Raw genomic sequence first — 25683 nt, 5'->3', positions numbered from 1 at the left:
TCCACGTTTATCACTCAACTCTTTGCATGAAATGATACCCGAAACTTTCGACTTTCAAACAGAATAGTGATATCAAAGAAAATCTTTTTAATCACATCGTAATAATCGAAAGAGAGAGTGATTAAAGAGAACCCGACGACACGACCTGCCACTCGTCTATGAAAACTGTATCGTAAATTTAACTACCCCTCAGTAACTGGAAATATCAAATCGAAAAAAGCTAGTGAATTTTTTTAAACTGGCAGCACAAGTTGAGATATTTATTGATTTTGAATAACAGTCACCATAACCTTGGTTACTGCATATCGAAGGCAAGATGAATGTAAACAAAATAAATTTCAGATCGGTTATTATATTACGGAACATTTTAATGGATTTACCTGACTCTGTAAAAATTGAGGAGTATGAGTTATGTCTTTTATAAAGCTAAGTTCAAAATTCAGGTAACCTTGTGTGAGAAGGAAGACATGGAAATGACCGACTACGAGCTGAGCGAGGCTAGTGCTCTGCGGTACCTGCATAACGTACGGTAATATGATTTCTTTGTGGAATTCCACTAGTAATCCTCGAATAGTGGCCAACAAGGTGAAATACTGTTTCCACTGCTGCGCAATCAACCAACAATTTTGACACCGGCATATTACACCGAATCCTATTGCCCAGAAAAGCTAGCGGTTGAAGTGTACGGATGAATCGCTGGAAGCAGATCATAGTCCTCGTTCGTTGGTTTCATCCATAGTTTCGATTAAATTCCGAAAATCGAGTTCATTTAAATGCATTTCTGCTTAATTTGGACAAAGTTTAACACTAATAGAACTATTCCACTGCTTTCAAAACATGTTTATTTGTTTTGCGGTTCCTTGGTAACTAGTCCATAGCAACTTAAACAGTGTTGCTCGAGAAGATTATTTTTATCATTTACAAGGGGTCGCTAGATTTGTGGTAACTGACGGTGAATCGTTAGCGATCAGTTTTATTGCTGAATTTTCTTCGGAGTGTCTGGTCGTGTCGTCGGAGAAACTGTCACTTGCTTATACGCCCTTTTGAAAAATTACACGAGATTTATGTTAAAGCACGTGGTTCATAATCAAGACAACAAATTATACATGATGTAACATCGCTCGGAATCGTCGCTGCGTTGCACGATGTAAAATACCCTGGTGATCACGCTTTTCTATGTGTTAGTGCGGTTGTCATTTTATTTTGGAATAACAGAGAGACGTGAAGAAAAAACATAAACAAATGACGTTCCGGGAGTTGCTTTTATGAAAATATTTAGAGTTGGTTCTGTTTGCGAAAATATTGACAGTGAAATGCGGTGTTTTGTTCCGGGATGTTTCAATCGTTTTCATCACCTGCATTTGAAATGCCACCCACAGCACAATCACTCCATTATTCATAATAACTGTAATAGATACCACAGTGCGATCCGCCAAATTCTTCCTCCAACGAAATGAACAGAATCGGATGTGTGTAAAATTTTCTATATTTCGGCGTTACCTTGCAAGCCCTTGAAGAAAAAATGTCCAGATTTTCAATTAGTGCCAAAGATTCGCCAGGCTGCGCGACAACTGGAGTAACTTAGAAGTGAAATCCCGATCTGAAATGGTCATTTGTTTATGTTTACATGCTTGAATCCCGGCGCGCCATACTTAATTTCGTGAGAAAATTACCAACACAACCAAACCTGTCTTACTACGCCACCAGTGTATTTTACGTCGTGAGTCCAATCCACGTGCGAATGTGTTGGTGTGGCTATTCTCAGCAGTTGTAAGGTTAATGCTAGTGTGAGTATGTCGAAATAACCCAGTGAATTTTGTCGTGCCGCATCGTGCCAATTATTGAAGACATATATGCCATCTATATCACGTAATGGAACCAGCGCTGCCAACTACACCGATTTCTCGGTATTTATACCGATTTTTGGACTCGATACAGGAATACAGATATGCTCTCTCAAAATACCGATATTTCAATTTTCATACAGATAAATACCGATTTTCAGTTTTTGTGTTGGATTCCATAGGGGTAAACCAGGTCGAGCGACCTTTTTTTTTTTTTTTTGGTCGCAAAATCAGTTTTCGCACTAAATTGATGTTTGATTTTTCGAGAAAGATATTGTACAGATAGTTTTTTTCGCCAAATACAGATTTTTGGAAAAACCAGTTGACAGCACTGAATGGAACTGTCTTCTACTTGGTTCATTATTAGCGGCCCTTACACGATCATTAAAAGTGTCATTACTAAAAAGTCTACGAGTTCAGTAATGACACGAGTAATGATGGAATTCCGGATTTTCCATCATTACCAACATTATTTCTTCTTCTTATTTTTTTGTGGAAGTGCTGAACATCTTTAGAACTATATGCGAAAAAATGACAAAGTGTAGATTTAAATTGTTAATATTTCATGACCCTTAACGTTTCAATGGCAAATCAAATTTATTTTCAGCTAAACGAAAATAAAAATATTGCTATTGCTGGAGTAGTTTCAAATACTCATCATTAATAATGAACGTGTAATGCTAAAAAGTAATGATGTACAGTAATGCAGTAATGACGAGCGTTTGAGCAGAAGTGTCATTACTTAGTAATGACACTTTAAATGATCGTGTAAGGGCCGCTATTCATAGCTTACGAAATTCTATATGCCTTTTTCGCAGTGTATGATTATGAGTCAAAACTGTTTTTACCTCATGGTAAGATTGTCACAAAAAGTAAGAAAGAACAAATTTAACTTTTCTGTCTGAGCTATCTTTGAGTATTTGATTCCAGTGACGATATAAAAGTCTATCAATCAACGGACAAATCACAAATTCATATGAAAATCGGTGAAATCCATTTATATTATAATTTGAAACCAATTTGAACTGATATTCATTTTTTACAATGACTGAGTGAAAACATATATTGGAGAAGCCAAATGAATGAAAAACTAACAGAAAAGATGATTTTTTGGATACGCTCAGAGACAGTACTTTATTTAAGGAAGTAATGGCATCATGAAACTTTACTGTCAAACTGAGAGTTGTATGAACCGACTTGACGTTGCATATTGGGCGTTGAAATTCCATGTCAAATTATAAAGTCATCAATTTCAAACTAGATAAATATATGAAATTGCAATTCAATTGTGGATAAAAAAAAAACTATGAAACTTCGTCGTTGAATTGACTGATTGAATCTACCATTCTACAACCACAATCTATTGGAATAACATCTTTTATCATCATTTTGTTGTAAGAATTTCATTTTATTACTGAATACAGACTAATAGGCTAACAGAGGTATTTTGGCCACTTCATATATTTTGGCCCACCTAACAAATTTTATCGATTTCATCGGATTTTATCGATGTTAAGTAACTTATTTTGCATCAATTTGAAGCTAATCACATTAAATTACCTATTGCGGAAGGGGTTTTTAAAGATATTACAATATTTGGTGGATATTTTTATAAAGTGGGCCAAAATAAAATCAATCCTAAAGTGGGCCAAAATACCTCTGTTACCCTACAGATTTTTTATACAAATAATACAAATTTTCTATGAAAATATCTGGCATCTCTGCCCACAACAAACTTTGACTTTGGCTCGCACACATTCTAATTTCGTATATGAATAGATCTGCGCACTCTGCTTCGGTGTGAGTAACAGAGACCATTACCATACACGTAGAAAAATTGAGCTTGTTTGAAAGACCAAAACAGTTAAGAGCATATTCAGTAGTGTTTTAGTTCAAGATGCTTAGAGCAAATTCAGCAGCTGCAAGATTCATATGGGTGGTTTATAATGTAAATGAAACTGAAACAAACGTATCCCCAGCAATCCGTTTTAGTTTTATTTATTCGACCAGTTCTACTGTCAAATTTAAAACTGGTATACATTGTCGTTCTATTTTTTCTATATTTGAAACCAGTCGCGTAGCCAGAGAAAATTTTCGGGGGGGGTTTTAGAACATGGTGATAAATCAACACATGTACAATTTATATCACAATGTTTCCCATGGGTTATAATTTTTTGTTTCGGGGGGGGGGGGGGGTTTGAACCCCTAAAACCCCCCCTGTATACGCGCCTGTTTGAAACACAGATAAAACGCTGTTGGGGCTGCCAGTTTATTTTGTTATAATTTCTAGATTTAAATTTTTAAACTGACATAAATTATGCATCTAGAACTAGAACACTCCTGAATATGCCCTTAATTCATGCCAGTTACAAACACAGATAAAACGCTGTTGGGGCTGCCAGTTTATTTTATTATAATTTCTAGATTTAAATTTTAAAACTGACATAAATTATGCTTCTAGAACTAGAACACTCCTGAATATGCCCTTAATTCATGCCAGTTACAAAATTTAAATCTGGATTTTATAACAAGAAAAACTAGCAGCCCCAGCAGTGTTTTACTCGAGTTTCAAATATACAAAAAATAGAACGGCATCGTAGACTAGTTTTAAATTTGACAGAAGAACTGATCGAATAAATAAAATTAGAACGGCTTGCTGGGGACACGTTTGTTCCAGTTTCTGTTCTATTATGGATCTTCCATATAGAACTTTTAACTGCTGAATTTGCTCTTAGTAGGGTAAGGGCTCCCTATTTCATCTCATTTGTAAGGACGTCGCATTCAAACCTCGATTTAGCCACTAAAATCACTATAACTATTTCATATTACTGCTTCATTCGCCTTGCTCCACATTGAGATTTGATTCACATTCCTTGGAAATTTAAATAATGTTCATAAAACAGCAACAAACACTTATGAAATGTTCACTACTCTGCTCCTAATTTCATCTCAATGGATTTTTATCCATCCTATCGTTGATCCTTTATTCATCCTATAAATTAGCAATGGCGACAGCAATCAAAACGAAATATTTCACTATTACACTCTCAGGTTCAAAATGTCAGAATTCTTCTTAAAAACGGCCTAATGAGACAATATACGATATTTTCAGAACCAGTTTGAAATCATTTCAACGTTTAAAAATTTTTCAGTCGTTTCCGTTACCTTCCGCTTTAAATTTAAAATTTTACTGAAAAGTTAAATTGGTGAACTTTAAATAAAAACAAAACTGTGATTGTTACTATTTATTCATTAGCCCTTCTTAAAACAAAGTGTAGAACCAGAGATGCCATTTATATAGATTTATATGTATTGTATAGATTTTTGCGTTCGCATACTGGTTTAAATCAAAGTACCGATTTTGTAACGATTTCCTAAATTTAATACAGATTTGTACAGAATTAAAAAATTAGACTTTTCTCTCTGAGTATAGTATTTGATTGCGGTGATTCTTTAAAAGTTTATTAATCAACGGACAAATCACATGTTAAAGTGGAACTCTTTTATGTAGATAATTGATTATGAACACTGACAAACATTTATATTAAAATTTGGAACCAATTTGAACTATTTGAAGCCAGATATTTTCATAGAATATGTATTACGTTGCATAGAAAGTCTATATCTGGTCTATCTATTTTCACTAATAAAATGATGTTAACAGATTTTATTAGTGAAAACAGATTTAACATCATTTTATTAGTGAAAACAGATAGACCAGATATAGAGTTTCTATGCAACGTAATACATATTTTTTTATGAAAATATTTGGCATCTCTGTGCACAGCCGATGAAACACACACACTTCACCCCACATTATCAGATCCGAATGGATTCCGAATCAATTCCGAATCGGCGAGAAATTTTCATTCGGAATTTCATGTGGAAATCATAATGAACTCCGAATCAATTCCAACTCCAGTGCAACAACCGATTCCGAATGAACCGGTTCGCCTACAACCGGTTGATTCGGAAATCATTCGGAATTGAGTGAGAAGATGCGGACTGAATTGTCAATTTGTCTTCTTCTTCTTCTTTCCCGATTTTGCACGTTTTTGTGCTGACTTTCAGTTTATTTTTAAATGAAAACATGTAAACTGATTATACACATTGAAATCTTCATGTTTTTCGGATATACAGAACTAGTAAATAACCTGTTCTTCTTAGAATTCCAAACTAAACTGTTGAAATTCGCTGGAAATTAACAAAACGGCCTACCTTAGTCAGCATCATCCATTCTTCTAGCTGGAGTGTAGTGAAATGGCTTAAGTCGCCTAAATTTTACACTAACACATTCATAAAATGAGCGAATATTCAATGACATTTATAATGTCACTGTCAATCAGGTTGATCGAGCAGCCAATTCAGGCGAAAATTCTAGCACTGAACCGATCGAGCACTGAAAAATCATGCAGTCGAGTAAGAATTCATTACGCATTCCGTCATTTCGATAATGTGGGACAGCGTTATGTTGACGTATAGCGGAATGAAACCAGTGCTACTAGATTTGCCACAATGGTTATTTCATTAGTATTTAACATGCTCTTCCTGGTAATATTCGAAGCCAAAACAGTTTTATTGAAATATTAATATCAATAATATAATTAAACTAATGTCACGGATACCAAAAAACATACTTTTTGATGAGATTTTGAAGAAGAAAAACAATTTTTGTTTTGTAACATTATGAGATAACTTGGCAACTTTGCGAAACCAAATGAGATGAATACAAAGCGCAATCAAGTGAACTAAGTGAAAAACTTTCATCTCATATTTTTAAAGACTTTTATTGTTTGTCGGGTAGTTTTTGAAGTATTAAATCGTTAATTAAACAAGTAGCAAGTGAACATTACTAATTATGAAGTCATCCAGCATTCAATGGTAGTGTAATTGTGCGAAAAAGTGATCATGTTTTGAGACGAATCGATTAGTAGATAATCAGAAACATGACGAACTGTAAATCTTGAGACGAAAATGTGTCCTAAATTGAAAAGTGAGTTTATTTGAAATGAAAAAAAACGATAACCGAAGAACTTAAAACCATTTCTTTCAATAGGAAAGTGTGACAATAGCTTTTTATAATCATTTTAAAACATTTCACAGTTTGGTTCAGGTAGGTTTTAAAATATTATTCATGTTCAAAGTAATGAGGTGAAGGGATGAGATGGAAATAGGAGCTCAGATGAAATAGGGAGCCGTTACCCTAGATTTTTAAATTTGATTTTTGACAAAGTAATTTCCAACATCACAATAACCAACGCTGAATTATTAGCCATCCAAACAGCACTTGAGTAAGCACAACAACCGAAATACAGGAAAGTCTTGGTGTTAACTGACTTCAAAAGTGCATGGCGCATGCACTACGAAATAACAAGGAATTGCACGACAACTACAGGGTCCGCCAACTTTTTTTTGAACTAGCGATTATTACGACATTGGTAACATTCATTCCACTTCTGATTTGACAGAAACTTAGTTTTATCCTTCCGCTGAACGAAAATGGTTGTGTATACGCTTGAGGAACGCTCCGACTGGACTTGCGATCAGCTTGAAGAAGACGCCGATTTTTGCCAAAAAATCATCTTCTCGGAAGAGGCACATTTTCATCTCGGTGGGTATGTTAATAAGCAAAATTGTCGCATTTGGGGGACAGAAAATCCGCACGCTATCATGGAGAAGCCGATGCATCCTCAGAGAGTGACGGTTTGGTGCGGATTTTGGTATGGCGGCATCATTGGGCCATTTTTCTTCGAAAATGAGGCAGGAGCCGCTACCATAGTCAATGGAGAGCGCTACCGCGCCATGATTAGCGATTGGTTCTTCCCGTTACTTGAAGAGCAAGACTTGGACACCATTTAGTTCCAACAAGACGGCGCTCCGTGCCACACAGCCAACGCTACGATCGATCTTCTGCGCACAGTCTTCGAAGATCGAATTATCAGTTAAAATTCGGATGTCGTTTGGCCGCCTCGGAGCTGTGATTTGACGCCGTTAGACCACAAACGAATTTCCAGACATGACAGTCATGATCTTTTTTTGGCGCACATCTACGGTCCTCCGTGAAACTGGCACCAATGGTTATAAATTGGTTGCACTGCTGAGTTCCCATCATCAAGATGGCGTCGTGACAGGAGGCCGGATTCGTTAGCTCATTTGTAAATATTAAGATTTTATGGCACACTTTGATCGAAATGATAACAATGAAATTAAGCGGTGAGTGCGGTCATTTTAGAAAGTACCGGGAACGAACCAGATTTTTTTTAAATATTTGTAAGCACATACATGTCTTTATTATTTATCTTTGGGGGGCTGTCAAAGGTAATTGTTTTTGGGTAAACAGTTTAATCAGTTGGAATAAGAACGACACACAGCGATTAAGTTCAGTAACAATAACGAAGTTGTATTTCACGTGTTGGTATATACTTGTAAGGTTAGGGTTTTTTATTATAATGAAAAAGAAAAAAAGGTGAAATGTGACAGGAATGTTGAAGTGGTATCTGCCTCACTGGTCGAAGAGGAAGTAGTAGGAAATTGATTTTCAACACACCCGCTCAATTTCCAGAAACTTGCATTCCCAAAGCCGCTCGATGTTGCAGGAATAGCTTCGTTGGCAAGCCTTTCGTCATTATATCAGCTGGCTGAAGATTCGTCGGAATATATTGAATCTTGATTTGCCCCCGTTGAATCAGATCTCTTACAAAACAGAACTTGATATCAATATGTTTTAGCCGGCCAGTATCCCTTTCGTCTTCTACTACACGTATCGTCGACTGATTATCCTCATGGTATACTACAGGAAAAACCAATTTGATACCAAGATCCTCCAGTAATCGCACTACCCAAATGCCATGGCAGACAGTCATACACAATGCAATGAGCTCTGCTTCCGTCGAAGATAACGAAACGGTTGATTGTTTCTTTGTCAGCCAGCTTGTCGAACATCCATAAACTCGGAAAACATAACCAGTCAAAGAACGCCTATCCATAATATCGTTACCCCAATCCGCATCAGAATATGCTTCCACGATCGGAGCCTTATCGTTACCTTCAAAGTGAAGAGCTAAGTCTAAAGACCCGCGAATGTACCGCAAAATACGCTTCAAGTGCCCCCAATGTTCTTCAGTTGGGCAGCTTTGGAACTGGCTATAGTAATTCACAGCGGCATTTATATCCGGTCTAGTTGTTAAAGCCACATACACTAAACATCCGATCAACTCCCGGAATGGCTTGTTGGTGCGCTGCGATTCCTCACCTCGCTTTAGTTGTAAACGATGCTCGATCGGTGTTGATGCAGGTTTACAATCGCCCATGTTAAAACGCTTCAGTAATCTCTCCAGAAATGCACGCTGACTTATTCGAATAATTCTATGCTCAATTTTTCTTTCAATTTTTATGCCCAGAAAACAGTTAATTTCTCCAAAATCCTTCATTTCAAACTCATTAGACAGACACTGCTTAATAGTTTGGATTATTTTCAGCTGACGTCCAACCAATAGAACATCGTCTACATAAATGATCAAAAATAACTGTTGCTGTCCTGTTCCTCGTATATACAGACATTTATCGCTCAAACTTCTTCTGAATCCTAATTTTCCAATAAAAACATGAAAACGCTCGTTCCATGCCCTGGATGCCTGCTTGAGACCGTAGAGAGATTTATTCAACCGGCATACAAGCCCATTTCCTTTAACGAATCCATCCGGTTGAGTCATAAAAATCTCCTCCGTTATTACTCCATTGAGGAATGCACTTTTAACATCTAATTGGTGAATTAACATTCGCTCGTGATTCGCAACGGCTAGTACTGTACGCAAAGTGTCCAATTTGGCCGTAGGTGAATAAGTTTCAGAATAATCGAATCCTTGTCGTTGAGTAAACCCTCTAGCAACGAGCCTCGCTTTGTAGGAATCTTCAGCACCATCGTCAGAGTATTTAACCTTGAAAACCCATTTACAAGAAACGGGTACGCGTCCTGCCGGAAGTTTAACCAAGTCCCATGTGTGATTTTTCTTCAATGCATCCATTTCCTCGCAAATTGCAATTTCCCACTTTGGCCAGTCATCACGTTTTCTCATTTCCGCTATAGTACACGGTAAATTATCTACAAAGGTCGCTGCATTTAGAGCGAAACCAGTCATGTCCATTTCATAATATTCATACCAGGCTGGTGTCGAACGATTACGCACAGGACGTGCATTTTGTACCATCTCAGGCTCACTTTCTTCGCAAATAGTATTGTCTACACAACTATCGAATAAGTCTCCTGGTGTAGCATTATGCTCGTCACTTTCAACAAAGCTCTCCGTATCACTCTCTTCATGTGATGATGAGATCTCCGAATCACGACTCACACGAATTGCATCATGCTCAGTGCTTCTATTTTGATAAATGAGTGGTTCAGTCTTACAAGTCTTCTCTTCTACAAATATCACATCTCTAGCGACAACAATTCGCTTCCTTGTTGAATCCCAAATTCTATAACCGTTGGGTGAATAACCCACGAATATACCTTTCCATGATTTTGCATCAAGTTTTTGTCTGTGTTCCTTCGGTATGTGCACATACACATAAACTCCAAAGACACGAAGCTTTTCAACATTGGGTTTCCGTCCTTCCCAAATCTCGAAAGGGGTCGCATTGTGATTGAGTGCACGAGAGGGGGCTCGATTTGTCAAATAAGCAGCAGTCTGAATTGCAGAGCCCCAAAGCCTCTTATCCACCCCGGAGTCCTCCATCATAGCTCGGGCTTTCTCAACTAATGTCCTATTTTTGCGTTCACTAACGCCGTTTTGTTCTGGCGTGTACGGAACGGTGAATTCAATTTGTATGCCATTCTGTTCACAGAAATTCAAAAATTTTCCATTTTTGTATTCTCCGCCGTTGTCACAACGCAAACGAGAGATCTTAGTTCCGAACTTTGCTGATACAACTGCCACATACTTTCGAAAAACTTCGAGAACCTGATCCTTAGACTTAATCAAGAATACAACTACAAATCGGCTCCAGTCGTCAATAAAAGTGACAAAATACCTTTCGCCTCCGACACCCATCGGAGTGACAGGTCCGCAGACATCAGAATGAACAAGCTCTAAAATTCTGCCTGATTGTCTTTCCACACTCGATATAAAAGGCCGTCGACTTTGTTTTCCAGCAACACATGCTTCACAAAGTATTACATCACAAGATCTTTGAGTTTTTAATTTTATTCCAAGAACCATGTTATTTCGAACTAGCTGGTCTAATCCTTTTGCACTCAGATGGCCGAAACGTCGGTGCCATATCTCTAATTCCTTTGGTATTCGACCGCTCGTATAGAAAGATGACTCACCTATGCTTTCACTCTCGGACAAGTTTAGCTCATAAAGCTTACCACGTCGTTCACCTACTGCAATTACTGCATGTCCTCGCTTCACTAAAACTTTTCCGTCTGCAAATGTCACATTTAATCCAGACATCTCCATTTTTCGCACTGATAGGAGATTAACTCTAGCATCAGGTATATATAGCACGTTTTTAAGACAAACTGGAATGGATTTACCATGAACGACGGAAAATAGTTTTACATCACCTTGATGTTTTGCAACAATAGATTCCCCTTCTTTAGCTACTGCAATTGTCATTGGACATTTCATTGGACTAAGTTGTTGTAACAATGCACGATTATTCGTTAAATGCTCCGATGACCCGGAATCGATAATCCATCTCACATTTTGTTTGGCAGAGAATGTTTGTTCACTCATGAAGCACACACCACCATCGTCATCCCCAAAATATGCACTGGTTTGCTTCGAATGTTTTTTGTCGTGAATACGACTTACTTTACTATGGGGTGCCTTTTCAAAATTTACCCTCTGAGAGAGTGATAAGTTTTTGATCGTGAATATCTATTGTTGTATCTAATGAATCAACATAATTCTTGCGACATGCCATCGGAAATATGATCACAATTTTATGATAAAATTTTCAGTTTTGTGACATAGTCTCAAATAATTCAAAATTAAACTTTTCTGAAATGTTTGGTATAAACGAGTATCGAAGAGGATAATTCATAAGGCGCGTTTGCCTTTCTCGTATTTTTAAAGCTCATAGCTCAGTGATCTGTGAAAGGATTTATATAATCTAACTACCAATAGAATCGAAATTTTTCAATTTAAACGTGTATAGCAAAAGCATTGAAGTATTTCAATAGTACACTATTGAAAAACCTGTCTCATTTGATCCATGTCAACACCAGCCAATCAGAACGCGTTCTAAGGAAGAGAACAAAATATCTGCTGCTGTACAACAAATCGTCCGGGAAAAATGTTCCGAGAAGTGGTGAATATCGCAGTGAGTTCCTCAATTTGGTCCTTGTGAATGCTAGAAACGAATCCCTACAACATATTGATAGTTTCTTTCAATAAATTATGCAAATCCGAAATGAAATAATCGACATTAAAATTCTATATGCGGCTATTTTTATAGCCGTTAGGACCGCCCATTAGTGAAAAAGCTACAAACGAAATCACATAAAAGGAAATCTCTTAACAAAAATTCAATCAGTTTGGATACTATCGCCACTGCGAGCAGATGTGTTTTGTGTCGTCTGCACAGCTAGTTTCGCTTTCGACAAGAGCGATTACGTCACAGCTGCCAGTCATTAGCATTGGTGAAAAAACAACGGTGGAGAGCATTGCACAAAATCAGCCGTTCTAATGGCTCTAAAAGTTTTCTAAAGAACTATTAGGATTTGTTGTTCGCAGATCGTAGGGAAATATCCTCAGTTTACTGCAAATCAAGAACAGTTTGCTTAGATTTGTGCACTTTTCGCTGTGTGAAATTCACAGTAATCGAGATCAAGTGAAGCCTTTTTTCGCGAAAAATGTTTCAGAGTTTAATGTCGTAGAGAATTACGCAATTTGACTCTTCTGAATGCTGGAAACGAATCCATACAGCATATTGATAGTTTCTTTCAATAAATTATGCAAATCCAAAATGATATAATCGACATTAAAATTCTGTATGCGGCTATTTTTATAGCCGTTAGGACCGCCCATTGGTGAAAGAGCTACAAACGAAATCAGGTAGAAACAAGCCTCTCAACAAAAGGTGAAGCCTTCTTTGTTTTTGCGAAAAATGTGCAAAGGGGAATGCTTGCATAATTCATACAATTGATCAACTAATTGATATTCGGAAGTGTTAAGGAACATGTCAGTTGTTTTCGTATTCACGACATCCAGTTATGTCTCTGACATTACCCACCCGTCTTTTATTCCATTCATTTTTCTCTGGACAGTCACTGATTTTATGGCCTTCTTTCTGACACCCAAAACATTTCCATGTTTTCTTCTTCGGTTGCTGTCGTTTATTTGCATTTGTACTAGAAAAGGCTGCTGGTACAGATCCCGAAGCGGCCGGCACAATTCCTCCAGCTGTCTGCTTAATTTCTTCGTCTAATAATCGGCATTTTACAAATTCCAGGGACAAATTTTCTTCTGGCATAGTCTCCAAAGCTGTAACAACTGTTGCAAAGGATGGTCCTAACGTTAAAAGAAGATGACAAACCACATCAAGATCATCGATCTGTGCACCTGTACTCTTATACTCGCGAACAATTTTATCGAAAATAAGGAAATGCTCACTCAAAGAGTCATTTTCATAACGTAACGTTAGCATTTTTCGTTTCAAATGCAACCGACTAGCTATACTCTTCCGTTCGAACACCCGCTGAAGAGCCAACCAAATGGATTTTGGTGTTTTGTGATCTTGCACATATTCCAACTGATTGTCGTGAATTCTGGATATCAACAAAGACTTACAGCGCCTCTCTGACTTCATCCGTTTATCAGAAAGTATTGCTTTTGCATGCTGAGTAGCAGTATTATCCTCTGGTTTGACCACCAACTCATCCATTTCGCAAATATCTTGCTCAATGCAACTGGTTAAATCGTGCTCCTCTAGCACCACCTGCATTCGATATTTCCATGCTGGATAGTTGCTGCCGTCAAATAAAGGCACTCGCACAAAATCTTCTCTCTCCATGTTTTTATTAATGAATTCACTTTTCGCGTAGCACTGGGCCCATAACCTTTTGGGTAAACAGTTTAATCAGTTGGAATAAGAACGACACACAGCGATTAAGTTCAGTAACAATAACGAAGTTGTATTTCACGTGTTGGTATATACTTGTAAGGTTAGGGTTTTTTATTATAATGAAAAAGAAAAAAAGGTGAAATGTGACAGGAATGTTGAAGTGGTATCTGCCTCACTGGTCGAAGAGGAAGTAGTAGGAAATTGATTTTCAACAATTGTTATGTGGACAAGCCAGAGACAATTCAAGACCTTGAAGGACAACATTCGTGCAGCCATAGCTGGAATAAAGCTGCATACAATCGAAAATGTACTAAAAAACTGGACTGACCGTATGGCGTACTGCAAGGCCAGCCGAGGCAGCCATTTGAATGAAATTATATTCCACAATTAACCGGAAGGATTTTACTTTAGTATGAAAAAATAAATTTTGAAATCGGATGAATCGTTTGTGTTTTATTGCATGTTTAAAAAAAAGTTACATGGCGGACCTACTGCGTGGAACATTTACAAACAACTGAGAAACAAAGAATGCAAATACTTTAAAACTCAACTGGTCCCTAGCCACTCAGGCATCAGTGGCAACGAAATAGATGACCAAAAAGCGGTACAGGCAGCAGAAGGTAGACAAACTATTTTAAATTCACTCACAGTCGGCGATTGCTTTGTCCTGGCCAAAAACGAAACAGAAATGGATTGGAATAGTGTATATAAGAAAACGGCTATAGAAAAAGGAAGATGGTATGCAACGATTCAGCCTGAGTCCACGAAAAATATTTGGTTCGAGGGTTTAACCGACGACGTGACCAGGCACTCCGAAGAAAAATCGCAATAAAACGTGTCCGTGAGCGATTTACCGCCAGTTACCACAAATACAGCAACCCCTTGTTAATTATTGAAAAATATATTTCCAGTAACACTTTTATGGTTGCTTCAAACTCGTTGTCAAGCAAACTCTTTTGCAGCAAAAAAAAATCCAAAACAAACTATTCTTCCATTAGATTAGAAAAGACTTTGCTTGAAATAGCTAACAATTCATTGTAGTTCGGTAGAGCAGCGTACCATTCGCAGATGTTCCGCTTCACCTAAGGACACAAGCGAATGGCTCTTAATTGATACAAACGAAAGCAATACGCCTGGTCTGGATTGCAATATCCTTCTAGGTAGGGTTTTTCACGCAGAATGTGTACGATCACTATCCGCCACAGTATAACCACAACGTCCGATACACGCATGCCAGTGACAAAAGAGATCAACGCATTGGTCAGCGTAATTCACGATATTGAAGTTGAAAAACAAAACCTTACAATTCTCTGAGATTTTTTTCTATATATGGCCTCAATAACAAGTGAGTTTCATTTTGTTTGTTGAACTTTGTATTGATTACTTACCGTTTCCACACTTACGTTTAATAATATCTGAAGCCTTCGACTTTCGATCATGACCGTAAAATCGTCATAACTCATTACCGGGAAATTGTCATAACTCATTACCGGGAAATATCGTCTGCTACAATAATCGGAATAGAAGAGTAACAATCCCTTGCCTCCCTATTGAAAAATTCAATACGAAGTGTCAATTTTTGCTCTGAATGATCGTACGTATTAAGTAAAAAGCCTGATCAGCTCGACTACTCGGTCGTAGTGAAGGGTTTCCTCCATGAGCAAAGTCTTGGCTAGAGTTCCTCGCTTGCCAACGTCATCAATAAAAAATCTGGGGTAGAATCATGTAAGGTGATTATCACCAAGTGATTATCACTTTTGAAAATTTGGAATCATGTAATCGTTTTTTATAATCACCAAGTTCTGTCACCACTGCTGAAAGGCTAACATCACTATCAAACGTTGGCATTACGTAAGGTGATAGTCACCACGATTTAATCACCTTAATGTCAAAATGGAAATGATAGCAATTTAGTTATCACTTTCAGTAGTGATTTGATTTTTTTAGAAGTGGCTTTATAAATTATTGTCCGTTAGGTGAATTTGAAGTTGGCTCAATCACCGGTGATGGTGATAGTAAAAGTGATCACCTTCGGTGATTCCAAATATTCTGGTGATCACCTCTTTATCACCAGGAGGTGATAGTCACTTATCACCTTACATGATTCCACCCCAGGATTCCAAGATGTCATGGAAACTAGCGAACTCAAACGAAGGGGGTCTGTAAACATATACGACATCAGAGAGCTGCGCATTTATATTGATTTCAACATGGATAGCATGTAGGCCATCAATGATTTCGTTTTTTATAATGCTATGCGCGATCTCTTTTCTAATGAACACAGCTAATCCCCCATGGTATGAATCTTTGCAGGAATAGGTGGATTTGTACCCGGGGATATTGTAAATAGAGGTATTGCCATTTTTTATTCATGTCTCCCCAATGACAATGATATCCAAAACAACATCACAGTCATTCAAAATATACCATCAAACTTATCTATGTCATTCATTCCTCTTATATTCCACTGGACTATTCGTAGATCCTTGTTATTCTTCTCAGTATAGCTTGTATTGAAGTCAGCAACACTATCATGAAAAAAAAATTTTAATCGTACTAGACATTTAAAATAAAGAGAATAAGACAAAAAAGGAACAATACAACAGAAAAAAGAAAATAGCATAGAAGTTAATTTTTTTCTCTTAGGAGAGAGAGAGTTGATTGAGTTGGAGCTGTTTTAATAACAGGAGAACAATCGACTTAAGTCTTCCCTGTTCTTGATTAAGTCCGGTTTTGAATTCTCGTCTTTTTTGACAAGTATAACTCCGCTTCTACCTGGCCAACTATATTTTATGTTGAGGAGTTCCTGTGTTTTCCTCAATTCTTTTAAGAGTTCTAGAGACAGCGAAGTTAGCTCGTCGCGGATTACAAGATTTCTCGTTTCAGTTCTTCATTTTCTGCTTTTATTTTTTTGAAATCGGTTACAATGTTGTCAAATTTTGATATTTGGAAAATAAATGTGTTATGAGTGGAAAATGAGTACATAAGAAATGGGATATTGATATTGAGTTTGTTTACAGCGGAAATAAATTACAGCTCACTACTGCAAATACATACGTAAATATTGAAGAATGTCTTCAGATAGAGTACCTTCGCCACCGGCAATAGGAATGATAGTAACTACCTTGCACCTTGTGTCTTGTTACATACGCTAATCATATCATGCAAATCACGAGCCGCGCACTGATACAAATCCGAAGAAGTTGGCGAATATCCACACCTACTTACGCCACCTCAGCTAAAGCCAAAACTACAACCAGAACAGTATCAGCTGCCCACGATCTATTAGATGTATAGAAGTGCACAGTCAATACTCCCTATTGTAGATATCAACACCACAAAAAAACAGTTACAGATCAGAACTTGTTTTATTTTTCGAAGTACATTCGCACTGCCAGAGAGAATATTTCTACACTTTGTCACGGCAGTGTATGCATGGAAAAATTTACGCCAATGGCTACCATTATGACCAGGGAATGAAATAATCATTAAATTTAAAAAAAAGTGCAATTTTTAATAATTGCGTTTGGTCAACTGTTTTAACTTTGGTATATGAAAAACTAATATTAATCACAAAAAGTTCTAACTGAACTCATTTCGACTTTTTAGCTTCAAATTTCATATAACGGGAATAAAAATATGGATATTATTTTGTATGTCGATGTTCTGAAACCCAAAATATCGAAGGCGCGCACGTTTTCAATAAGTACAATGATCAACTTCACCATAAATACCGAATAGCACTTAGATTTTGAGTAGATATAGTGAGTTTCAAGAATATTGAATTCTATATTTTAGCTCATTATCGGATGCCAATTTTTAATCGTAAATGTTGAATGGGAAAAACATCAACAAATTGTAACTTGACACAAACTTATATTTTCTGTTTCATTTTGACTAATATGCGCGGTGGATCTAATCAAATATTCTTTACTGGGAAGCTGTTTGACAACCCTTGGTAAATCGCACAAGCTCCGCCTCTTACGCTTTTCAGGTTACATAGCAGTTATAATGCACGTTGCAAAGTCTTCAACTTGTTCCATGAATTTGTGTCATATAAGTTACTGTCATTGAAGTGTAATAACGTGTGCTACTTGGGTTGCCGTCGTCTATCACCAATAACAAAGGAATTCGTAGGGCCGTACCAAGCGGGATTTACTGGAGCCCGCGCCACTAAGGATCACATATTCGCGATAAGACAAATACTCCAGAAGCGTCGTGAATACAACGTACCCACGTATCACCTATTCATTGACTTCAAAGCGGCATACGACACAATCGATCGAGAACAGCTATGGCAGATAATGCACGAATACGGTTTTTACGGATAAACTGACGCGATTGGTCAAAGCAACGATGGATAGAGTGATGTGCTACGTCCGAGTATCTGGAATGTTCTCGAGTCCTTTCGTATCTCGGAGAGGGCTACGGTAAGGTGATGGACTCTCTTGTATCTTGTTCAGTATTGCTTCGGAAGGTGTGATTCGAAGAGCGAGGATCGACACGAGTGGCACGATCTTCCGGAAGTCCGTATAACTTTTGGCTTCGCCGACGATATTGATATTGTGACACGTAACCTTGAGAAGATAATGGAAACATACATCGAACTGATAACTGAAGATATGTGTATCGGACTGGCCATAAATGCGTCAAAAACAAAATACATGAGAGGAAGAGGCTCTAGAGAAGAAACACAACGCCTCCCACCACGAATATTGATAGACGGTGAAGATATCGAGGTGGTTGACGAGTTCGTGTATTTGGGCTCACTGGTGACCGCCGACAATGACACCAGCAGAGAAATACAGAGACGTATTTTGGCAGGGAATCGTGCGTACTTTGGACTCAGAAAAACCCTTCGATCGAGAAAAGTACGCCACCGCACGAAATTGACCATCTACAAAACGCTCATTAGACCGGTTGTTCTCTATGGCCACGAGACCTGGACTATGTTGGCAGAGCACCAACGCGTCCTCAGTGTTTTCGAAAGAAAGGTACTGAGGATCATCTATGGCGGCGTGCAGATGGAAGAAGGAACGTGGAGATGGCGTATGAATCACGAATTGCAACAGCTGCTAGGAGAACCACCTATCGTACTGACAGCTAAAATCGGACGTATACGATGGGCTGGGCATGTCATAAGGATGTATAGAAGAAGAGGAGCGCAGCGAGCAAGATGGATCGATCAAGTGGAGGGTGATCTCAGAAGCGTCCGTGCCTTGAGTGGCTGGCGACGAGCAGCCATGGAGCGAGTTATGTGGAGACGTATTCTTGATACAGCAAAGGACACCCCAGGCTTATAGCTGTTAGGTAAGGTAAGTAAAAGTATGGTAAACAAACAATAGAGCATTTTAAATCGAGTAGTCTTAATTTTCTTATCGTAGTGATCTGATCGATAATTTGTGAGAGTATGGTAAAGGGTACTGAAAAAAAGGCGGGTGGGTAATGTCAGAGACATAACTGAATGTCGTGAATACGAAAACAACTGACATGTTCCTTAACACTTCCGAATATCAATTAGGTGATCAATTGTATAAATTATGCAAGCATTGCCTTTTCTCACATTTTTGGCAGAAACAAAGAAGGCTTCATTTAATCTCGATTACTGTAAATTTCACACAGCGAATAGTGCACAAATCTAATCAAACTGTTCTAGATTTGCACTAAACTGAGATTTTTTACCTTCGATTTGCGAGCAAGAAATCCTAATAGTTCTTTAGAAAACTTTTAGAGCCATTAGAACGTCTGCTTTTGTGTGATGCTCTCCAACGTTGTCCTCTTTTCGTTGTTTTTTCACCAATGCAAACAACTGGCAGCTGTGACGTAATCGCTCTTGTCGGAAGCGAAACTAGCTTTGCAAACGACACACAATCCATCTGCTCGTAGTGGCGATAGAATTCAAACTGATTAAATTTTTGTTGAGAGGTTTCTTTTTACGTGATTTCGTTTGTAGCTTTTTCACTAATGGGCGGTCCTAACGGCTATAAAAATAGCCGCATACAGAATTTTAATGTCGATTATCAGGATGCTGTACGGGATTCATTCCTGCCTTTCAGAAGGACCAAATTGTGGAACTCACTACGATATTAAGCACTGTTCGGAACATTTTTCTCGAACGATTTGTTGTACAGCAGCAGATATTTTGTTCTATTCACGATCAAAAACTTATCACTCTCACAGAGGGTAACTTTTGAAAAGGCGCCCCATAGTAAAGTAAGTCGTATTCACGACAAAAGTAGTAATATTCAATTTTTTGTTAGCCATTCTTCATCATTGTTTTGGTCTTTGCAGAAGAATTCTGACCAAAGTTACATAACTTGTTACGTATTGTTTCGTATATCACTACTAGTGGCAACTTTTTACCGCGAACCACAAGTTCAGGGTCGTTTGCGTTTTAGATCTCCGAAGAAATTTCAGTTCACTACTCCATTGCGGCCGTGATGATCGTTGGTCGACTTGATGATCTCGGCGGGCAATGACGGGCGGGACGGCACTGGCTTCGGGGCGATGGAACAGTGATGTGATGGCCAGGGTGTCCAGATGATGCAGCAACTCGGCCTATTTGTAACGGAGGCCTCCGTTTCACAAACAACCCGGAAAGTGGTACACGTGCACTTAGGTTATCACGAGTGTCTAACGCGAAGTCGAATGGGATTTTTAACTCTATCGGCAAGGGGAGAGTCGCTTAACACGAACTATATTGTGCCTCTAAAAAAACACGTGATATACTGTAAGTCTAAGTGTGCCACTCTGTGCCCCATGAAACAGCAACTTGTCAAAACTGAGCCCTTTGTGTGCCGCAACTGTACAACTGTATGGAAACGAAAGTGCCAATATTGATAAATGCAATAAAGGCATTGTGTTAATGTGTGATTGGCGTCCTCCCTTTGTTGATCGGTCTTTCCCGCCAAACCCTGTCAATACGTGGGTAGTGGCGTCGTAATTGGCGTCTTTGGTTTTGACAACACTGACCATCTATTGCACTCGCGGCGTACGACTCAAGGAAACGGCAACCACACTGATCCCAACTCGACTCACCTAACAGAAACTAACGTTTGTGTGGATCTACTGAACGGTTTAAGATACCTTTGGATCAACTTTATGGATGGCTTTTGAAACGCACTGTCACTCGCTGCTGCGATCTTCACTCTTCCGGGTCTGAAAAATACCGCGCAAAGGTTTTCCCGCGGTTTTATCGGCTTGCTGTCCGTTTTCCATCCCAATCCCACCGCCACCTTCAAAGCAGTCCACCCCGCATTTTATGCTGCGATGATGATGATGATGACGACGATGACAGTGTGTGGACAGATGACGGTTACAATGATTTATCGTTTGTGCTTCAGGTTGGTGTCTTGGATTATATTTGTAACTACTACACTTGTTTCCCTTTATTGTATTAATATGTAATATGATTTGATATATGAATTGTATTGAACAATAAGAAAGATTTATATAAATTGATGGATATAAATAAATAAATACTTTTGAAAACATTATATATAATGAATAACTAGTAAATATATGTAAATAAATTTTGAATAAATAAATATATTGATAAATAAATAAATAGAATAAATAATTAAACAAAACCCTACTTTTGACACCAACCGAGGCGATTAAGCAGAACTTAAACGTGACTCAAACATGTATACACGGAGTAGGAATGCGATTGACGTTTAAATTCTACTCAGACATTTACTGACAATGCAAATAAACAAAAATATACAATATTCGAAGAATATAAATATACAAGCTGGACTCAGTGACCAAAAGAAATATATTGTGACCAAAGAATAACAGGTCACAGACTTCCTAGCAGGGAGCTGGTGAATACAGATATATACAATTTTTTTTCACAGTAATACAGATTTTATATGAATATATCTGGTATCTCTGGATGAAAATGAACTTGAATCAATCATGTACTGAGTGAAATTATTTATGTTTTCACTCTAACTCACTGATGTCACTTCATAGACAGGACCACTTATTACCGTCTCACTTCCACTTTCACATTCATTTCACTTACATGTCACTTCACTTGTTTTCCTTATTTCCAGTATTATGCAAAGTGAAGTAATCACCGTAGTGAAAAAAATCATTCTTCAAAATTTTGGTGATGTGCTAACAACCACAAGCCCATCTTAGTAATTACTCTTTTTTTCTCTAAATCGAATTTCGTGATAATGACCTTCATTCACTTTACTTGATTTTCACTGTGAAGTGATATCGATAAGGAAGGGTCACAATCACTTCACTTGGTTTTCACCGTGTAGTGATACCGGTAATAAGGGCCAGGTATTCAAAACCTTTTACAAATACTAGCGATATCGCACTTTTCGAAGACGAATTTGTTTCGGCGTACATCATGCCGGAAAACGTAATGAATTATTACACCTCTTTTAACGAAAGTACATTTGAATCGATGTAGAAACGATAGATTTAAATTTTGACGTTTGGATTTTGTTTTTACACGGAATGATACGGCTTAACAGCTTTACGTGACACCTGCAGATTTATATTTCGGAATAGTAAGGAATAAACAATATTGCTCTTCGGTATGGTTTATTGAACTCAAATCGTTATATAAAATAAGGATATTTCATTGGAGTATGCACTCATTTCAATGTCGTTACACTTTTTTATGATTTTTCCAGGATTGCGTATTTACTGAGCCTGCTTTCAATGGAAATGAAAACACATTCGAATATCAAACTCTCATTCAATTTCCAGCCCTGCACATACCTGACCTTTGGTACTGTGATTTGCGGTAAATGTTATTTTCATTGAGTTCTCGATTATAGTATTTGTAACTGTTTGTACTAGACAGAATCGATAACAGTACAGGGTATTTGCTTCGATTTGTTTTTACGAACAATATATGTAAAACATATGAATGAAGCATGACTGGCCGTTATTAGAACTATTGTAATATTCATAATGTAAAGCTTGTTCTAGAATTTGTGTTTAAATATGTGTATAAAATGTGTTTTAGCTGTTGTCGTCAATATCTTGAATCAAAAAAATAGATCAATGCTGCGAAGTCAACTATACACAGATAATTCGAACGTTAAACATTGAAAAAAAAAATACTACCGCGATGGTGTGCAACCCATTATGAAATCAGTTGTAAAATATACAGTAGCTTAGAAATGATCTGGGTTCTAAACTACCTACACATGTTACAGTATGAAATGTGACAAACTAATCAACCTTCATGACATTTAATGTATAATGAAGACATTTTACTGCTGCGATTCTTCCTTCGATTTGTTTGTTAGCCGGTGGCTTTTTGTTAGTTACAATTACATGCGCTAAACGCACGTATGGTCGTCTAGGGCTAAATCATTTAGCATGTAAAGGATAATTTTAAATGCATTTAATTGCGATTAAATCCCCCGCCTCCTCCACCGCCAGCAAGATTTTCACGAACGCTGCAATGATGAAAATAAAACGCTTTAAATTTCGACTATTGCAAGTTACATAATAAAATATTTTTTTCACTGTTAGATATATGTTTCTTCTTTAGTCAGTAATGACACTTGTACATTATTTAATACCAGCAGAAAGCAGCAACCTTTGTAGAAAGACTTGAGATTTATTGTTATTATCTTAAACCAAACAACAAAATCACTAGTCTTCCATACAAAATATTGCAATACACAGTTTGTTAATAAGCAGCACATGGATTTTAAGGAACGAAAAACCGTGTTTAGTAATGTAGTATTGTTAGCATCACCAAGCTATGCAGTTTGCAGCACCCCGAAAACATGACAAATGATTTCTAGTGTCTCCGAAAATCGATTTTAACGTTACGGAACGAAGATGGTAAAATATAACAGCAAGCGACAAGAAGGGTAGCAATTTGTGAATGTCAAAATCATATTCAGACATAAAAATTCAATTCTTATGATACATCCTTTTTTCAGAACATCGTTTCGATTATTATGTTATGAATATTTAGCAGTATCAAGAATAAATAGAGAATATACATAGTTCAGGAAGGATGCGAAATGACTTTCTGAAATTTATCCATCAGTAATGAGGTAGTTAACGGACTCTAGTGTTGAGCAATTCGGTGAAGAATTCTAATTTACACCGCTAAAAATAGACATTTCGCTTAGAGATGCACATATAATGATACACATGGAATTTTTTTTTTCGATATAGATGTGTTATGTAATTTAAATTCTGGTGATCAAGTTTCTACTCTTATAATTAGGTTTGATTATATAGTTCTACGAATTGCATCGAAAACAAACTTACCTCTGCTGTAACATATATTGAGCAGCCTGAATTTCCTTCGGAGTTCCAGTTATAGTAATAATGCGGTCCGATGATCCTGGTAGAGCTTCATCAATCTGAATAAAAGCGTTAGACTCGTTCCGTATGCGGCGAATTCGACCACCACCTTTTCCGATGATGGCACCGGCCAACTAAAACAAATATCATCTGTATTCGTGTATCATATTTTGAAATCTGTATCTCTACTAACGTCTTTAGGTATTGTTACTTGGGTGGAAGATTTGTTGTCCATATTACCATTATTTCCTCCGAATCCACCCATATTCCCATTGGATAAGTTACCCAGGCTTCCTAAACTGGTGATGTTTCCACCGGATCCTCCAAAATTCATCCCTCCTAAGTTACTCAACCCTAATCCGTTTCTACTACCACCGCCTCCTCCAAAGTTACCACCTCCCATTTGATTATCATTTACATTCGGTGCCCATGGATTTATAAACTCACGATCTCTGCTAAAAGAAGTGCGATATTTTTATGTATAGAATTATTTCTAACAAATAAAAACTTACGTCATTCCACCACCCCGATTCCCACCCCGGTCGTTTCCACGATCATATCCACGGCCTCCACCACGTCTGTCGTCGAATCGATCACGTTGATCGAATCTACCTCCGCCGCTACCACCGTCACCAGCTCCACGGCCATTACGAAAGCCGCCGTTGCCTCCGCCACCACCTCCTCCAGCTCCGTAACCGCCGTACTCGTCAGCGTAGACGTCATCGTAGTTGTGGGGATCATAGTTGTGGACGGGTCCTTTAATAGGAGTGCCCTTGATCAAAGCGATTATTTCGTTCAATGCTCTTAAACACTGTTCCTCGCTGCCAACGACCTGAGCAATGCGATCAGTGCTTTGTGGAGCAATGTTGGAGAAAATCTTCAGTCGGCAACCGATTTCCTAAGCAATCGATAAAAAAATATTACATTATTCCGAATTATGCAGAAGTGATATGTAATAAACTAAAGACAAATTATCAAAATGTGACATAAAGATATAGCGCTATTGTTCGGCGATACAGATTCCCCGAATCATACTGAAACTTCAGTTCTCTAAATAAATGTGAAAATGGTACATAGTAGATAGCGTTCTGCAAATATTACAAAAAAAAACAATACTTATTGTTCGGCTCTATAATCTATAAAACGTATAATAAAGACGAAATTATATGCAATATATCAAACTACAATTTTTATAACTACAGTAATGAGCAATATTTTTTGTAACATTCGTACTATAGTACTATATGTCCTTTTCACATGTTAATACACATTCACATGAAAATTCATCAAGTTATCATGCAGGGAAAAACTGTTTTAATCCAACATTCGGTGTAGTAATGACTTTATCGTGTATTATACAGGGTCAATGTTTCAACTAGAGCAGCGGTACTTCCATTCATCTCACATACTAATATCATTAGAATGAGATTTGCTATCTCTGTTCGATGCATTGGTATAATCGCGT

At 37.6% G+C, this 25683-nt stretch overlaps 1 protein-coding gene across 3 annotated transcripts in view; it reads right to left on the bottom strand.

Annotated features, from left to right (window-relative positions):
• Nucleotides 1-22464: 22464 nt before the first annotated feature.
• The window catches only part of LOC131434627 (heterogeneous nuclear ribonucleoprotein K-like), a 49572-nt gene continuing 46353 nt past the window's right edge, over nt 22465-25683 (bottom strand). For 2 of the 3 annotated variants that reach the window (XM_058601540.1, XM_058601543.1), the window contains 4 exons: nt 24731-25116; nt 24412-24673; nt 24183-24352; nt 22465-23350 (listed from right to left, as the gene is read on the bottom strand). In XM_058601540.1, the coding sequence (XP_058457523.1) occupies nt 23296-23350; nt 24183-24352; nt 24412-24673; nt 24731-25116 (873 nt within the window). In that variant the 3' untranslated portion in view covers nt 22465-23295. The remainder of the gene's footprint in view (nt 23351-24182; nt 24353-24411; nt 24674-24730; nt 25117-25683) is intronic. The other variant, XM_058601541.1, reaches the window with a different exon arrangement.

Source organism: Malaya genurostris, chromosome 3, assembly GCF_030247185.1.
Source record: "Malaya genurostris strain Urasoe2022 chromosome 3, Malgen_1.1, whole genome shotgun sequence".
NCBI lineage: Eukaryota > Metazoa > Arthropoda > Insecta > Diptera > Culicidae > Malaya > Malaya genurostris.
Note: the sequence above shows the minus strand (reverse complement) of the source record. Positions and strands in the feature narration are given on the sequence as shown.